Genomic DNA, 18,120 nt, shown 5'->3' on the forward strand with positions numbered 1-18,120 from the left:
GGTGCCAGTGTTTTTAGGTTAATATTTGTATATCATGTTTTTATGTTTATTTTCGGCTAGGAGTCTCGATTTGTAATCTAACTAGCTGCCCCTAAAATAAAGACGGTTAATTATGTCACTCGCAGGGGCAGAAGTTAGGATATCGAGACCCTAGCCACATATTTGTATCAGATTGCGGGGAATCAGACCCTGTCAAATCCTCTAAAACTCATGTCACCCTTTTTCTCAGTATGTGGGACCTTTCCCTGTATCATTTCTACATTAAATAAGATACGGGGAAGAGGCCTACATACTCCCTTTACATGTAAAACTCATCTCGAGGGAGTTAGTTTATCTTATAAGCATACGTGTAAAAACAATATCTGAAATTGTCCAGCCAATAGGAGAGCGTGCTACGGCGTAAGCCGGGAAAGTCCGACCCCTTCTCGCTCTCCCTTGCGGCTTATGTATGCTGTCTCGTACCGTGCCCGACTGCGGCACGGTACAAATTACTTGATAGAACCTCTGTATTTTTATTGAATAAAGTGTGTATAGTGTATAACCAAGACTGCGTTTTATTATATCTACGCCCTCTCCGCCTCTGATGTCGCCGCCTGCCCTTCTGAAGAAGAAAACTGAAGCCTGAAGAAAGCTATCACCCGATAGCCGGTCAAATAGCAGCTCCAAGCCACCTCCTATCTACAGTTCAACTGTATGCACGGCGAGGTGTCGTGTATATAGTTGTGGTCCTTCGTTTCACCGGATCGGAGCTGCTATACGGACGCCACATCCCAGTGGAAGATGACGCCTTCACTTCGCTCTGGAAAAGGCTCCGCCGAGAAAACCTCTGATGTCACCCCCCCTGCCGACGTCGTATCCACGGTGACGGGTACCGAGGCGTCGTCACAGGAGGTTTCCGAGGAGGACACCGTCGAACTTCTGCAGGCTGAAGTTGCGAAACTGCGCGCCGCCCTGAGGCGCTCTGAGAAGACACCGACCGCACCTGGACCCCCAATGGAATCTCCTAGGGCAGATGCGGGCCCCAGCGGACGAGCTGGGGTGGCAGAGAGACAAACCGGAGACTGGGTACGCCGCTCTTCGGACCCGATCGCGCAGATGGCTGCGGCGATCACCGAGATGGCCACCGCGCTACGTGGAGGATCAACGGGGAGCCCACGATCACACGATGGCGACGATGGAAAAATGGAGGCGCTGTTGGCGCGCCAATCTACGGCAAAGGAATTGCCCGCCTTCGAAGGAGACCCACTGGAATGGCCTGCCTTCAAGGCCCAATATACGAGGTCTACGGAAGTCTGCCGGCTGACGACGCCGGAAAACCTGCTCCGACTACAACGTGCGCTGAAAGGGGCCGCCAAGGAGGCGGTTTCCTCCCTGATGGTGGATCCTCAGAATACGGACCTCATCATGGAAACCCTGGAACTGCAGTTCGGCCACGAGGAGATTGTGACGGCGCACATGCTGGAGAAAGCGCGCCGCCTACCCGCCATAGTGGAGAGCCCCAACTCAACCGGGATAGTTGAGTTATCCGTGGCCCTGAGGAACATGGTCGCCACTCTGGAGCGGACAAGGAACTCGAGCTGCCTATCATCACCGCAGCTACTGAACGAGATGGTGGCCAAGATCCCGCTAGCGATGCGGGCTCTGTGGTGGTACACCTTACCGAGGGACAGAGACGAACGCGCCACCGTGAAGGAATTTTCTTGCTGGCTTAGCGAGATCGCTCAGACGTCAATGAGCGCCGGTGGAATGGACGCGGGGTCGTTTTTTCCCAAAAAGAAAACAAAGAACAATGTGTATACAGTGTCCGCGCCAACCGAGACAAGGGACGAGTGCGGAGTGTGCAATCGCCCGCACAAAAGTGAAAAGTGTCGCGAGTTTTTAGCGAAATCGGTAGCGGGCCGATGGGAAATTGTTCGCGAAAAGGGTTTATGTTTCTCGTGTCTGAGGCATAAACATTTAGCCGGTAAATGCCCGGCGGCTAAGAAGTGCGGTATAGAAGAGTGTCGCTATACGCATCATAGGACACTACATGGACAGCGACGAGAAGGCCGCGATAATGTAGTGATGAGCACCTGCGAAAAAGTTCAACCGGTATTGCTCAAAGTGATAAAAGTGAACGTGACCGGCCCCAATGACGGTGCCGACGTTTACGCCCTGTTAGACGAGGGCTCCAATGTGACTTTAATAGACTCCGAACTGGCGGACAGTGTCGGTGCGCCCGGACGAGTGCGCGGGATAACGATTCATGGTGCGAGTGATATGTGTTCCGAGGATAAGGCGTCGCGACGCGTCACAGTGACTATTCGTGGGCCAAGTGGGAATGGATACCCGCTCGTCGGGAACACAATGACGAGTCTAAATCTCCCGCGCCAGTGCATTCCGGAGGGAAACGGTATGAAAGAAGTGCTACCGAAAATATTAATTGGGCAGGACAACGCTCATTTAATCGTGACTAGGAAAGTCAACGAGAAAGGGAGATATTTACGCTCTCTGACGTCGCTGGGATGGATCACGCACGGATGCGTGAATCATAAGCAGAACAAAGCCAGCAAAACACTCACACTGACGAGTGCTAGCGTAGAGGATCGCATGGACGAGTTAATGCGCCTCAATTACGCGGTGGACGCTATGGGCGTCAAACCTAGGCCACGTGTTAACAGCACAGACACGCGCGCTATGGAAATTCTACAGAAAACCACCAGACCAACGCCAACCGGTCAGTGGGAGACGGGTCTTCTATGGAAAGAAGACAACATATGGTTACCGGACAATCGACAGTGCGCAGTAAACAGACTGAAATCTGTCGAGAACAAGATGGCCAAGGACCCGAGCTACAAGGCGGCATATTGCGCGAAAATTAAGGAGTACATCGAGAAGGATTACGCCCGGGAAGTTACGCCGATAGAGATCGCTCGTTTCCCGCGGAAGTGGTACTTAGCCCATTTCGGCGTAGTAAATGTGAACAAGCCGGGAAAGCTGCGAGTCGTCTTCGACGCGGCCAGCCGATGCCGTGGAGTTTCGTTGAACGACAAACTACTCACCGGCCCTGACATGCTGACCTCGCTATGGGGTAACATATTACGCTTCAGAGAAGGCCGCATAGCGCTTGCGGCGGACATAAAAGATATGTTTCTACGGATAAAAATCCGCCCCGCCGATCAAGGAGCTCAGATGTTTTTGTGGAGGGAGCGACCCGACGCCGAGATTAAAACAATGGTGATGACCTCGATGACCTTTGGCGCCGCGTGCTCACCGACAAGTGCGCAATATGTGAAAAATAAGTTAGCCTGTGTAAACGCGAGTGAATTTCCGGAGGCGGCGCGCGCAGTGGAAAACAATTTTTATATGGACGATTATCTTGCCGCGGTGGATACTACGGAACAAGCTATTCAGTTAAGAGATCAAACAAGTGAAATATTAAGACGGGGAGGATTCCAATTGACGAATTGGTCCTCAAATGACGGTGAAGTGCTACGTACCACCGCGGATAATTTGCGCGCCACGGACGCTCGCGAGATAATAGTGAACGGTAGTGAGTACTTGGAGCGAGTACTCGGTGTTAAATGGGACCCAGTCAGTGATCGATTTGTGTTTCAATTTAATAAGACAATAGCGTTAAGCGCACATGAGTGGCCCACTAAAAGACAATTACTGAGCGCGGTAATGAGCATATTCGATCCGCTCGGTTTTCTAGGGTGTGTTACGGTACGCCCGAAAATATTATTACAAGCAGTATGGCGATCGGGAATAGGATGGGATGACGTCATCCTGCCGACCCATCAAGAAAAATGGGCCGAATGGAGAGCCTGTGTGGAGCGCACAGAGAGCTCTATACCCCGGCGGTGTATAGAAAATCGCACCAGTCGGGTGGAACTACACGTATTCTGCGATGCCTCCGAACTGGCGGGGTGCGCAGTAGCGTATTTTGTGGAAAAGACGGACCGTAATAGACATGTACGGTTCGTGGGCAGTAAAGTTAAAGTTAGCCCCTTGCGAGCTCTATCAATACCTCGACTGGAGCTGCAAGCGGCGCTAATGGCCGTGAGACTGGCAGACACCATCAAGCGGGAGAGTGACGTCACTGTGGGGAGGACAGTCTATTGGACGGACTCGGCGACAGTACTGTGCTGGGTACGAAACGACAGCCGTGCGTTCTCGCCGTTCGTGGCCCATCGCCTCGGGGAGATAGATGAGTTATCTCACCCGAAAGAGTGGCGGTGGGTTCCGACTAAGATGAATCCCGCGGATGCTGCCACCAGGGACCTCAACGCGCCTGATCTTACACCTCAGGGAGCCTGGTTCGGGGGACCGGCCTTCCTGACTGGGGAGGAGGGCGAATGGCCGCATCACAAGGGACGCGGCCTGCAGCCCGACATCGCCGTCATGGAAGCAAAGCGCGCCGAACGCATAGTCACCGCGTTACAAGCGGCGCTGCCAGACGCCGCACGGTTTAGCTCGTGGAGACGGCTTATACGTGCCACGGCATGGTGCCTGCGGTTTGTGAATCGATGCCGCCGTGCCGCCCCAGAATGCGTGGGAAAATACCTAACCGCAAAGGAGTGTATAGCCGCTGAGCGATTGTGGATCAGGCGAACGCAAAACGACGCCTTTGGCAGCGACATAACAGCCCTAAAGCGGGGGGAGTCGCTACCCAGAGGCAGCCGCCTGCATGCCCTCACGCCCCGGCTAGACGACACCGGACTGGTGAGGATGGGAACGCGGTTATACGCGGCCAGCGGCGTACGGGAAAATATTGGATTCCCGATAATATTAGACGCCGCGCAGCTGTACGTACAACTGATGCTGAGACACCGGCATGAGATGTGCTATCACGGAAGCACTGAGAGGACTATGGCAGATGTGCGTCAAGATTTCTACGTGATGAGAATACGCACAAAGCTTCGATGGATTGTAGCTAACTGCCAGAAGTGTAAGAACGATCGTGCGCGACCGCAACCGCCTTTGATGGGACGTCTTCCGCCGGCGAGATTGGCACATCACATGCGCGCCTTCACGCATTGCGGAGTGGATCTGTTTGGACCGCTACACGTGACCATGGGACGGCGGAAAGAGAAGAGGTACGGGGCCTTGTTTACGTGTCTCACAACCAGGGCCGTACACATTGAGTTGGTGACGTCACTGAGCACCGACTCGACGATCCAAGCCATCCGGCGGATGGCCGCCAGAAGAGGACACCCGTCTGTCTTGTACTCTGACAACGGGACAAATTTTCGCGGGGCCGATAAAGAGATGGCCGCTGCCTTCCGAGACGTAGCCGAGGACAAGAAAGTGCTAGATGAAATGAGCACTATGAAGATTGAGTGGAAGTTTATCCCTCCTTCATCCCCGCACATGGGAGGGGCATGGGAACGATTAGTTCGTTCCATTAAGAGGGCGCTGTTTGCTATACTGAGAGAGCAAGCGCCTAGAGAAGAGACGTTACGGACGGCGCTAGCCGAGGCTGAATTCTCGGTCAACAGCCGTCCGCTGACGCACGTGACAGTAGACCCTCGTGACGGAGCTCCTTTAACTCCGAATCACTTTTTAATTGGGTCATCCGGGGGCATGCCTTGCCTCGCGGATTACAGCGAAGCGCCGGAGAACGTGTGTTTGCGCAAACAATGGCGCATAGCCCAGAAGATGGCGGATGCTTTCTGGCGCCGATGGATGCGCGAGTACCTGCCAGGCCTGGGCGGACGTCAGAAATGGCGCATCGCGGCCACTCCCCTGCAAGTTGGAGACGTGGTAGTGATCACCGATCCCGCGATGCCACGGAACCAATGGCCACGGGGAGTCGTCACGGGAACCATGCCCGGGAAGGACGGCCAGGTGCGAGCCGTCAGGGTGCGGACCTCCACGGGCGAGTACACAAGACCCACGGTCAAGATCGCGGTCCTGCTACGCCCCACTGATGACAGCGCCCGGAAGACAGCGCCACGCGGCGGCGAGGCCCGATGCGGGACCAGCAGGTGCCGACTGCGCGACACCGGGGGGAGTGTATCGGACATCGCCGCGCGTGCGATAATACAACGTACAACACGGCCTGTGACGCGGCGAACGAGCGCCAAACGTTAGGCACCGACACCAAGCCGAGCGGCCCTTTTGCGGGCGCCCAGGCGGAGATGGTAGCTGCACGGGGAAAATGGACGGAATGACCGCGGAGAGACGGTCGAACCCCCGGCCACGACTGAAGCTTCCCGAGTGGCCGCTAGGGCGACGAATGGCGCTCGGACGAGAGTGTGCGGTGCCAGTGTTTTTAGGTTAATATTTGTATATCATGTTTTTATGTTTATTTTCGGCTAGGAGTCTCGATTTGTAATCTAACTAGCTGCCCCTAAAATAAAGACGGTTAATTATGTCACTCGCAGGGGCAGAAGTTAGGATATCGAGACCCTAGCCACATATTTGTATCAGATTGCGGGGAATCAGACCCTGTCAAATCCTCTAAAACTCATGTCACCCTTTTTCTCAGTATGTGGGACCTTTCCCTGTATCATTTCTACATTAAATAAGATACGGGGAAGAGGCCTACATACTCCCTTTACATGTAAAACTCATCTCGAGGGAGTTAGTTTATCTTATAAGCATACGTGTAAAAACAATATCTGAAATTGTCCAGCCAATAGGAGAGCGTGCTACGGCGTAAGCCGGGAAAGTCCGACCCCTTCTCGCTCTCCCTTGCGGCTTATGTATGCTGTCTCGTACCGTGCCCGACTGCGGCACGGTACAAATTACTTGATAGAACCTCTGTATTTTTATTGAATAAAGTGTGTATAGTGTATAACCAAGACTGCGTTTTATTATATCTACGCCCTCTCCGCCTCTGATGTCGCCGCCTGCCCTTCTGAAGAAGAAAACTGAAGCCTGAAGAAAGCTATCACCCGATAGCCGGTCAAATAGCAGCTCCAAGCCACCTCCTATCTACAGTTCAACTGTATGCACGGCGAGGTGTCGTGTATAGTATTTATGTACATCTATATTATTTATATTACAAAACGCACAATGAAAACAACAAAAACCTAACATAAGCTATACAGTTGTGGAGCAGTTGATTCAGCATTGGTATGGGCGAATGAGACAATCCATTTTACTTCTACCTAGCTCTACTATCCATTTTATATCAATATTTTATATCAATTATTAAAAAACCAAAGCGGAAGATGATACGCAGTTATATTTAAATTTATTCTCCAGATCGAATTTAAGATTCGTTCTAGAACTAGTTTCAAATTGAAATTTGAATCGGCCAATGGCGTGAGGTTAGTAGGGCACTTTCGCTGCTTTGACCATTGCTGGTTTCAACTTTTCGCGTGCTATTTGACAGGTTTTTTTAAAACTTTTGTTAGAATAAGAAAGTTGTTTTACGTATAAAAAAAATGAAAAAAATAATCAGTTGATTTTGAACAATCGATAAACAACTTCAACTATTAGCCAATCAAGAAGTTCAGAGCTACGGGGAATTGAATTTATTTCACAGTTTTATAGTGTATTTTGTTACATGTAATAAAATTACTATGATCATTAGCATATTACTTACATTTGACCAATTTACTACTATACTCTATTTTTTATAAATTTATTGATATTGTTTTAACTTTGCTGGAATTCCTCTCGTCCATGCGCTTTGTAGCTGCACGATGATTGGTTATCTAGCTTTCATATATCAACTTTTAAAATACCTAAATTTTGTAAACGGGGTCTAGAATTCCAATCGTCCATGCGCTTAGTAGCTGCAAGGCGTGTTGTAATCTTACTCCTTTTTATTATTCATATTATTATTATTTTTTAATAACCTTAATTTATTTGTCAATTTTTAAAATGTGTAAATGGGGGCTAAATTTCTAACTGTCTATGCGCTCTGTAGCTGCAAGACGTCCTGTAATCTAGCTCCTATCTGTTATAATTTTTTATCGATCTTAATTGAAAACGAGGAACTAGAATCCCAACCGTCCATGCGCTCTGTAGCTGCAAGACGTACTGGGATATTTATTAATTGTACAGCGCCCTTGAGGTGATTTTCACAAAAATGGCGCTTTATAAATTATCCAACTATATATATATATATTACAAAAGAGTTGAAGAATATTTTAGAGAAGGTAATATAGAAGTCAAGGCATCTACAGACATCTTTCCGGCGCTTTGGCCGAGAGCCTGTGGTGGTATTCGGGATCTTCTATAACCCCTAAAGAGTGATTAATTTAAATTATTTTATTTTTTTCATATTTTTTTTATTTTTTGCACCACAACAGGCCAGGAGGCCTAATTACAGTGGTGAATTACATCACAGAACACCCAGGCTTGACAAAAATCACATAAAATTTTTGTGTTCTCACCGGGAATCGAACCCGGAACCTTCCATGTGTGAGTCGAGCGTCTTGACCACTACACCACGGAGGCCGTCAAATGGAGTATAAAACTGCTTCAAAAACGGAAATAAAACTAATACGGTTTGGTCAACTCAATCTAATTAGGTGTTTTGGGTAATGCTTAAGGCCACTTTCGCTGCGGGCATTCATGAAGTCGCCGCGTTATGTTGCCAGATGGGAAAAATATAATCAGAAGACAAATGTAAGGTAAAAAAAAAGCAATTTGTTAATTTATCTAAAATTTTATTATGCACGCGTTAACATTGATTGACACAACAGAGTAGATAAGTAAAGGGTCATTTAATAAGAGTAATTGAATAAATGAACTTTGAACTTAAAATATAAAACAAATTTTATTTGACATAAAACGGATATTTTTATATCATGTTAAATAATATTTGATGTTTTAAAGATAATGTCGGTCAAATTTCCACCACGGCGTTGTTTAATCCGAGGTCCAATTTTCATTAGATGAGCAAACTAGGGTAAAAACAATTACTACCCTGGCAACACTCACAGATGGAGAAATAATTCAATTTTTAAGTAATGCATTTGTTACATACACATTTATTTGCGAATTACACATGAAATGTGATTGCATTTTGTTTCTTTAAGATCCTAGCAGTATTTCTACACTTTAAAAGGACACACGGCATAGTTGAATTTAAATCAGGTGTTGCGTACTGAGCGACGTCTACAAAGAAACTAATGGGTCAAAACGTAAAACTACTCGTTTAAGAGTTTAGTAAGGCAACGCCTGAAAATATTATTTTTTCAATTTCTATACTTCTTCATGGATATTTTCAGGCGATATTTTCAGGCGTTGCCTAGTATGTAGGTGAAATAATTCAATTAGATGAATCTCACCCGCATAAATAAAGGTTTCAGCTCTTTAACTTCACATACATCAACAGATGAAAGAATTCAAGGAATATAGATATTCAAATATAGGCAGAATGGTGAATGTTACACAGTGTGTAAAGTGGCCACTTAAACCAGCCATTGACAGGTCATAAGCCCTGTAGATGCCTAGACTTCTTTATTACCTTCTCTTAAATGTTCTTCATCTCTGTTGTAATATGTTAATATAAACAGCTCCCCAGGGAGTTGAATCCAGTCCTTGTCTACAAAAATTTGGACAAACTCAAAATATTGTTGATAAACGTATTTGTTTATAAATTACCTTAAATCAAAACTATTACTCAATGGGAAAAAGGAAAAAAGAGGAAAGAGGAAAAAGGAAAGGAGGAGAGATTAAGGAAGAGAAAGGAGATGTTTCTTCAGACGTGATTTAAACAGAGATAATGTAGTAACATCTTTGATGGTGGATGGGAGATGATTCCACAGTCGAGCCGCATGGACACTATATGAGTTAGAGAAGAAAGAGGAATTGTGGATGGGTATTAAGAGAGTGCCTTGAGAATTAGAACGAAGAGGTAAACCATGAACTGATAAGCGTTGAAATTTTTCACGCAGGTATATAGGAGCGTTAGGACTATGAAGTACATGGAACAGAAGTGAGAGGTAGTGATAGTCTCTCCGCTGTCTAATTTTGAGCCATTTCAGTTGCCTACGATAATCAGAAATGTGGTCATATTTCCTAAGACCAAAAAAGTACCTTATGCATGTATTCTGAAGTCGTCCAAGTTTATCGAGTTGCTCACAGCCTAAATCAGTCATGGAAACATCAGCGTAATCTAGAATAGGTAGTAGTAATGCTTGTACAAGGGTGCATTTAGTACTAATGGGTAAGAATTTTCACCTTAACAAATGCTACGGTTCTTTTCACACGTTCAACTGTATTCCGCGTTCCGCCCGGACACGGACAAATAAAACGTAATATTCATAATATTATGTTTAAGTGTTCGTATTATGCAAGTCTATTTAATAATACGAATTTCCTTGAAATAACATTCTACCAATCACAGTGTACCTAAACATGTGGTAGCCTTACCTATTTCTATATTGAATAGAGCAATCTCTTTAGGCTGTTAATAATAATGTTTGGATAATTTATATAGCGCCATTTTTGTGAAAATCACGTCAAGGGTGCTGTTGTCGGGTAAAACGCACGAAATATGAGGAAATCACACGACTTTGCCGTTTTAAAACGATTTTTTGCTCAATTGCGCAATAATAAAAAACAAAAATCGTAAATTAGAAAAAAACAATGATTTTTAAAGGTATTTCTATAAAAAAGTTTAACTAAATGCTATTAAAGACTTGTATCTAACCACTTACCGACTTTTCTATGTCTACCGGTTTCGAGACGTACCCGTCTCTTCGCCAGGACGCCAATTAAACCAACATGCAAAACCCACTATACACCTTCACCATAGTTGTTGCACAAAAATATAAAACCAACACGACCATGCATTTTCATAAGCACATGCACTGATAAGGACAAACATGCATTGATTAAATTATGAAAATATTATTTTATTTTATTAGGTAATTCAACAAATATTACATACATACTAGAAAACATACAATTTGAAAGCATTCGTCGATACAATTTTACATGCATATATATCTTCAATTATAGAATTACCCAAAATACATTTATGCATTAAGTTGTCATACATATTTTTTATACAGGATACAATGCAATAAAAAAAGTTGTACGTGTGTACTTATTGAATAAGATTTATTCCTAAGAGATTATTCGCAAAAGCTGAGAGAGTATCATGGAAAATGTCAATTTTATTGTTTCGGCAGTATATATTATATTACCGACACATGCGGGCCATAGGTGTGTGGTATGTAGTATTATTTGAAAACAAAGGTAGTTTAAATATATCCCGATGTCCGAGTTTTCTCAATCCCGCATTAATTTGTATTTTATTTAGGAGGTTAGTATCTACTTTGTAGTTTAATATTTTATACAGAAATTTTATATCGAAAACAACGCGGTGGACAACAAACAAACAACAATTATATGTTTAAATTTGTTGCAACAGAGAGCGAAAACATTTTTAAGAACGGAATATGGGAGTCTAGGCATTTACAGGGCTTATGACATGTCATTTGCTGGTTAAAGTGGCCACTTTACACACTGTGTAACATTCAGCCGGCAAGCATTTGGACATACTCAAAACGTATTATATGTTGTTTGAGAAATAGTTCAAAAAGGTAGAGGGGATGGAGGGAGGGTGTGAGCTTAATAGGTTTCATAGGTTGACCGTTACAGTGGAACATCGTACAAACGACTATATTGAAAGGACGTTTGATTATGGATCAAATTGGTTAGACAGGGTGTTCATTAAACCCTGTCACATCCGAAACCACGATGATCAGTATAAGCAAGAAGACATTTTGACACATTGAAATAAATTTTTGGAACGCATAAAATTTACAAAAATAAAATATTAAAAAAACAAATAGTTGGTTACTTCTGCAGGAGTGAAACGAGGAGGGGGGAGGGGGGAGTCTAATATACCGTCAACCGCGCGGCGGCGCCCCCCTCGCTTTTCCCTGCAGAAGTACGCAACCATTTGTTTTTTTAATACTTTCTTTTAAAAAAAAATTGTTCGTTCTAAATATTTTTTAAATATGCTAATATGTCTTCTTGCCCATACTGATCATCGTGGTTTCGGATGTGACAGGGTTTAAAGAACACCCTGTATACAAATATTTGATAACATTTAGTAAAACGTTTGACCACAAAGGTAATGCTTTGAATATTAGTAATATTTTAAATAAATAATCAGAAATCAGTCGGCGGTTTAGTCTGTCCGTTCTTTTCACTCTATTATGATGTCGGTAGGGGGTGGTGGGGTGGTGGGGGGGAGAATGACTTTGAATGGATCTAGCGGTCGGCGGGGTGAGGGGCCAGTCCAAGAGAGGGGGAATTCGCTGTTGCCATGCCAGGAACTAGGTCACCCAGCTACCTAGATGTGTACCTAATATAGAAGAATGTTAGAAACAGCGGTGTGTGGAGTAAATGCAATACTAATAATGATTTAGTTGTACTGCATTTGCTTATGCAATTTAATTTCGGCCAATTTTAGTAACTGGCTCGGTTAACTGGATCGATTAACTGGATCGATTAAAATAATCGAATAATTCGTTGTCTCAGTAGTCGATAGAACCAAGCGATATTTTTATTTGTCAATATTAATAATAATAATAATAAAAATAATAATTATTCCTATTTTGAAATAGAGCAATCTCTTAATCTGTCTTCATTGGAGAGACGTAGAACTGAGATGGACCTTATATGCATTTTCAAAATACTTAATGCTTTAAGTGATGTCCCATCTCTGTTGCAATCAATTTCGTTTCATGTTCCCACCCGTGTCACCAGAAGTCAAAATCTGCTATTTATAAAATCTTCTAAAGCAACTTTGGTTTTTATGCCCCAATGTCCAGAATGTGTAGATTAGTCAATTCATCACACGACTTGGAATTCTTTGGAAATCTTCCGGCTTTTCGTAGATCTCTTCGCGACTAAACAGTGGGATGAAGTTGGATTGGCATGGTTTAGCTCGAAGTCTTAGGTCTTTCGTTTTTATGAATATATTGTATATAATTATTGTTTTGCCCTTGTTTGTCTTTGCTGAATAATTTTATGTTATTTTTGTTCAGTTTCTTGCATTTATGTTTCTTCATGTAACTGTTGTAATTGGCTTAGGCCGTATATATAATAAATAAATAAATAAATATACTGCCAAACTGGTCAGCGCGTTTGCCTACCATGCAAGAGGTCTCGTGTTCGATTCCCGACAGGGTTGATACAAAATATATATGTTTAAAAAAGGTGTGTTCACGCTGGAATATTTCACAGTCCCTGGACTGGTACACGAAGCGTAAGACTGATCATATTAAAAATGATCAAGATACCTTACAATTGGTGTACCCATGCTGTGCCCTATGCACCATTAGGTGCGGAAAGGGAATGATGATTTGAAATTACTCCGCCTGTGACGTCTCAATTTCTCTACGGTGAATTGTCCCGATTGGTGGGTTGGCCTCCCGGAAATACATCACAACACTCTGTCTGTAAATAAATTGTGTTAATTAAATTACAAATTTAAAAGCTTCAATTAGATTTGTTTATCTGTAGAATCACTATGTAAAGCGCCCTTATTTATAGTATTATATTACGAAAATGGCGCTTTATAAGTTATTCATATTAATCTGTCATTGGCTAATTTCGGAGAACTAGTGACGTCGTTCAAAGTAGTTCGTTTTATCAAAATATTTTGAATTTTTAAAAAACATTTTCGAGGAACTTACCGCGCGTGAGAAATCATTTTTATATCCAAATTCCCGTTGCGCTGAAACTCCTATTTATAACTTATTGTTGCATGCTAGAAAGTTTGGCCCTTCGGGACTCACTTTATCGGCCCTCTGGGGCTTGATGTATCGGCCCTCCGCGCCTCATTTGTCGGCCCTCCGGGCCTCGGCATTTGGGGGGTCTCAAATATTCAGAAATTTGCGAATGTATATGGATGCAGAAAACGAGGAAGACCGAGAAAGACATGGCACGATCAAGTCCATCAAATGCTTGAAGACATGTCAAAGGTAGGAATAATCGGCGTGCGTGCATGAGAAGATGTACGACTGTAGATAAATCGAGGTATGTATGCAAAGACATAGTGATATGGCGTTCTGTCCTATCTGCCTACCCCTACGGATAAACGTCGTGATGGTTTGTTCGCTGTGATGACTGTATTTATTTACGAGGAAAACAAAAAGCAAACCGACAAGAGCGTTGACTTAGAGATTACACACGCGTTGACTTATGACTGCGATAACAATATGTATGTTCATTATTCAACAATGTTTGATTATGTCCAAATGCTTGCAGACTGGCTGGATTTCCTCCCTAGGGAGTTGTTCATATTTAAATCTATTTCAACAGAGAGGGAAAGAGTTTTCGTGAAAAAAATTTGGAAGTCTAGGCATTTACAGGGCTCATGACCTGTCATTGGCTGGTTTAAGTGGCCACTTTACACACTGTGTAACATTCACCATTCTGCCCATGTTTGAACATCCACATTTCCTCAACTCTTCCATCTGTTGACTTTTGTGAAGTGAAAGAGCTGAAACCTTTATCACGTGGGTGAGATTCATCCGGCTGAACCAAATCACCTACTAGGCAACGCCTGGAAACAATTTTCCAATTTTAATTACTTCTTCTTTTACCAGGTATTAATTCTTAGACTTCCAAATTTCTTCACGAAAACTCTTTCCCTCTCTGTTGAAAAATCCAGCCAGTCTGCAAGCATTTGGACATACTCAAACATTGTTGAATTACTACCTGGTAAAAGAAGAAGTATAAAAATTGAAAAATTGTTTTCAGGCGTTGCCTAGTAGGTGATTTGGTTCAGCCGGATGAATCTCACCCGCGTGATAAAGGTTTCAGCTCTTTTACTTCACAGAAGTCAACAGATGGAAGAGTTGAGGAAATGTGGATGTTCAAACATGGGCAGAATGGTGAATGTTACACGGTGTGTAAAGTGGCCACTTAAACCAGCCAATGACATGTCAAAAGCCCCGTAAATGCCTAGACTTCCAAATTTCTTCACGAAAACTCTTTCCCTCTCTGTTGAAATAAATTTAAATATGAACAACTCCCTAGGGAAGAAATCCAGCCAGTCTGCAAGCATTTGAACATAATCAAACAACGTTGATAGTTATTTGTGATTATTACAGTTAATCAGATTGTAATAGTGAACAATATGAAGATCTTTCACATGGTGAATGATTAATTTTTTTAATCACCTTACCGTACTCGCGATAGACAAACTGACGCCTGTGGCCTTTCATTTGCCACAATGTAGATCAGAAGTACACTAATATTATGCAACTCGGTTTCGTGGAGGTCACACATACAATCACGAATGCGTAATGAAGGATACCATTATACATATACGCGTTTCTAATTCCTACTGATTTATCAACAATCTTTTGAGTTTGTCCAAATTTTTGTAGACACGGACTGGATTCAACTCCCTCTGGAGCTGTTTATATTAACATTTTACAACAGAGATGAGGAACATTTAAGAGAAGGTAATATAGAAGTCCAGGCATCCACAGGGCTTATGACCTGTCAATGGCTGGTTTAAGTGGCCACTTTATACACTGTGTAACATTCACCATTCTGCCTATATTTGAACATCTATATTCCTTCAATTCTTTCATCTGTTGATGTTTGTGAAGTTAGATCTAGATTTATTTCAAGAGAGGGAAAACATCTTTGCGAAGGGAATATGGAAGTCTAGGCATTTACAGGGCTTATGACCTGTCATTTGCTGGTTTAAGTGGCCACTTTACACACTGTGTAACATTCACCATTCTGCCCATGTTTCAATATCCACATTTCCTCAACTCTTCCATCTGTTGACTTTTGTGAATTAAAAGCATTTGGACACACTCAAACATCATTAAATAATCATTTAGTCATTAAGTCAAATTAATACAGTTTAATATTATACCAAGGCTTATTAATAGAAAGCCGGGTAAAAAAATTCGACCACTCTGGCAATACTAACAAAATGTCCACCTTGTTTTATTTAACAATCTGACGGACGGTAAAATACTCTAATTTTTAAATAGCATTATTTGTGAATTCGCTACTTACTCGTGAAATGTGATCTCACCCTATTTCCCTTTAATTCCAGCAGTTTTTTGACCCTTGAAAACGACACAACGCGGCGTAGTTGAATTTAAATCGGCAGTTGCGTTCTAAGCGACATCTACAGCGTAACTGATCGCCGAAACGTTAAATTACTCATTCACGAGTAGTTTTACCGGTTTCTGGACTGTTATATTTATATGGTCTCTGATCTCTTTTTGTCTACAAAAATTTAATCAAAAAATGATCGCAGACACCTATTTGGAGTAATTCCTTGGCAACAAATATTTTGGCAATATTCCTGGATTTGACACTCCCTTGACGCATGCGACTTCCGTGTGTTGTGACGTCATCACCAGCGTCAAACTATCATTCATTACCGCTGTGCCAAGAAGATGGACGGCCAATTTATTTTCAATGCTTATTTACGGAGCAAATATGATCGGTTTTGTAAATTTAGCTACTTATGTAGTCATCATCACCATGGTCCACACGGTCCACATATTGGTGTATTCTTCTACTTCTCGCGTCGCTCCTATCGGAGGTTGGCGACCCCCACTTGAAACTTCTCTCGAACCTGTGCTTCGATAACGAACGCTATCTTTATCTGTAAATTTATATTTTATTTATTTATTTATTCATATTTTTCGCTTACAAACTATAATTAATAATAAAAATAATGTAACCTCACTGGGGTTTCCCGTGCCGAGGACACTTAAGTTTTTTGAAATGACATTTGAGAATAAACAAAGAAGACTAACTTAAAAAACAAAGATAATTAACAAATATTCAGACAGTTTTAAAAACAAGGTATTTATGTACATCTATGTTATTTATATCACAAAACACACAATGAAAATAACAAAAACCTAACATAAGCTATACACTTTTGGAGCAGTTGATTCAATATTGGTATGGGCGATTGAGACAATCCATTTTACTTATACCTAGCTCCACTATCCATTTTTTTATAGTCTTTTTAAACATTTTTTCGTTACTAATTGTTTTAATAGATACTGGAAGTAGGTTATAGATTTTAATTGAATAATACTCAAAATCCCTTTGTCCGAAAGTGGTATTAGTTCGTATTTGTTTAAGTTGTCTATGTGTTGAGGATCTAGTGATTATATTATTTGTATGTGATGTATTGTGGGGGTTATGTCTTTCATTTGAGTAAGAGTAGTTTTTGAATCTGTAAGTGAGTATTGTTTTAGCGTATAATTGTTTTGGTGTCATAAGTTGTGATTTGTGGAATATTTCTTTAGTAGATGTCTGTATCGGGACTATTATTTTAATTATGGATTTTTGTGCAACAAATACACTATTTAAAACTGTGTCACTCGCACCACCCCAACCGATTATACCATACTCCAAAATTAATTGGCACAATGCAAAATAAAGCTTTAAAAGTTCCTGTACATTAATTATATTTTAAATTGTTTTGAATATATACGTTAGTCTCTTAAGTTGAATAGTAAGATTTTCAATCTGCTGTTTCCACTTTAAATGTATATAAATAACAACTCCCAAATATATGACATTTTCTTAAGTAATTGTTTTTTTCCGCTCTAATCCGAATACATCAGACTGTGTCCAAAAATCCCCCCATTATGCCCCACTTTCGCCGCGCGCATTCGTGATGTCGCCGCGTAATGTTGCACGATGGGAAAAAATATAATCATAACACAAATGTAAGCTCAGACGCTGTAGTCTTTGCGGGCATTTTTACCAATTCATGTTATTGCTTAATTTTAAGATGTATTTTTCTAAAGTGTATTTTTGTAATTATATTTCTATGTAAATAATATATGTATGGAAAAATAAACAAAAAAAAATCAATCTGTTAATTTCTCTAAAATTTTATAGTGCACGCGTAAATATTGATTGACACAACAGAGTAGATAAGTAAAGGGTCATTTAATAAGAGTAATTGAATTAATGAACTTTGAACTTAAAATATAAAACAAATTTTATTTGACATAAAACGGATATTTTTATATCATGTTAAATAATATGTGATGTTTTAAAGATAATGTCGGTCAAATTTCCACCACGGCGTTGTTTAATCCGAGGTCCAATTTTCATTAGTTCTCTCATTAGATAAGCAAAGTAGGGTAAAAAAATTATAAATGTCCATTTTGATTTCTCGTACTGTAAGACATTGTCTTGCTG

The 18,120-nt window shown here is 42.2% G+C and overlaps 1 protein-coding gene across 1 annotated transcript; it reads left to right on the forward strand.

The window, feature by feature from the left end:
- The first annotated feature begins 780 nt into the window (after positions 1-780).
- LOC148272665 (uncharacterized) lies at positions 781-6,075 on the forward strand. The gene is made up of 2 exons (XM_088239745.1): positions 781-3,070; positions 3,752-6,075. The coding sequence occupies exons 1-2, from the start codon at positions 781-783 to the stop codon at positions 6,073-6,075; spliced, it is 4,614 nt and encodes a 1,537-aa protein (XP_088095871.1).
- Positions 6,076-18,120: the final 12,045 nt, after the last annotated feature.

Source organism: Micrasema longulum, unplaced genomic scaffold (assembly GCF_059751315.1).
Source record: "Micrasema longulum isolate JH-2025_06_02 unplaced genomic scaffold, ASM5975131v1 h1tg002250l, whole genome shotgun sequence".
Classification (NCBI taxonomy): domain Eukaryota; kingdom Metazoa; phylum Arthropoda; class Insecta; order Trichoptera; family Brachycentridae; genus Micrasema; species Micrasema longulum.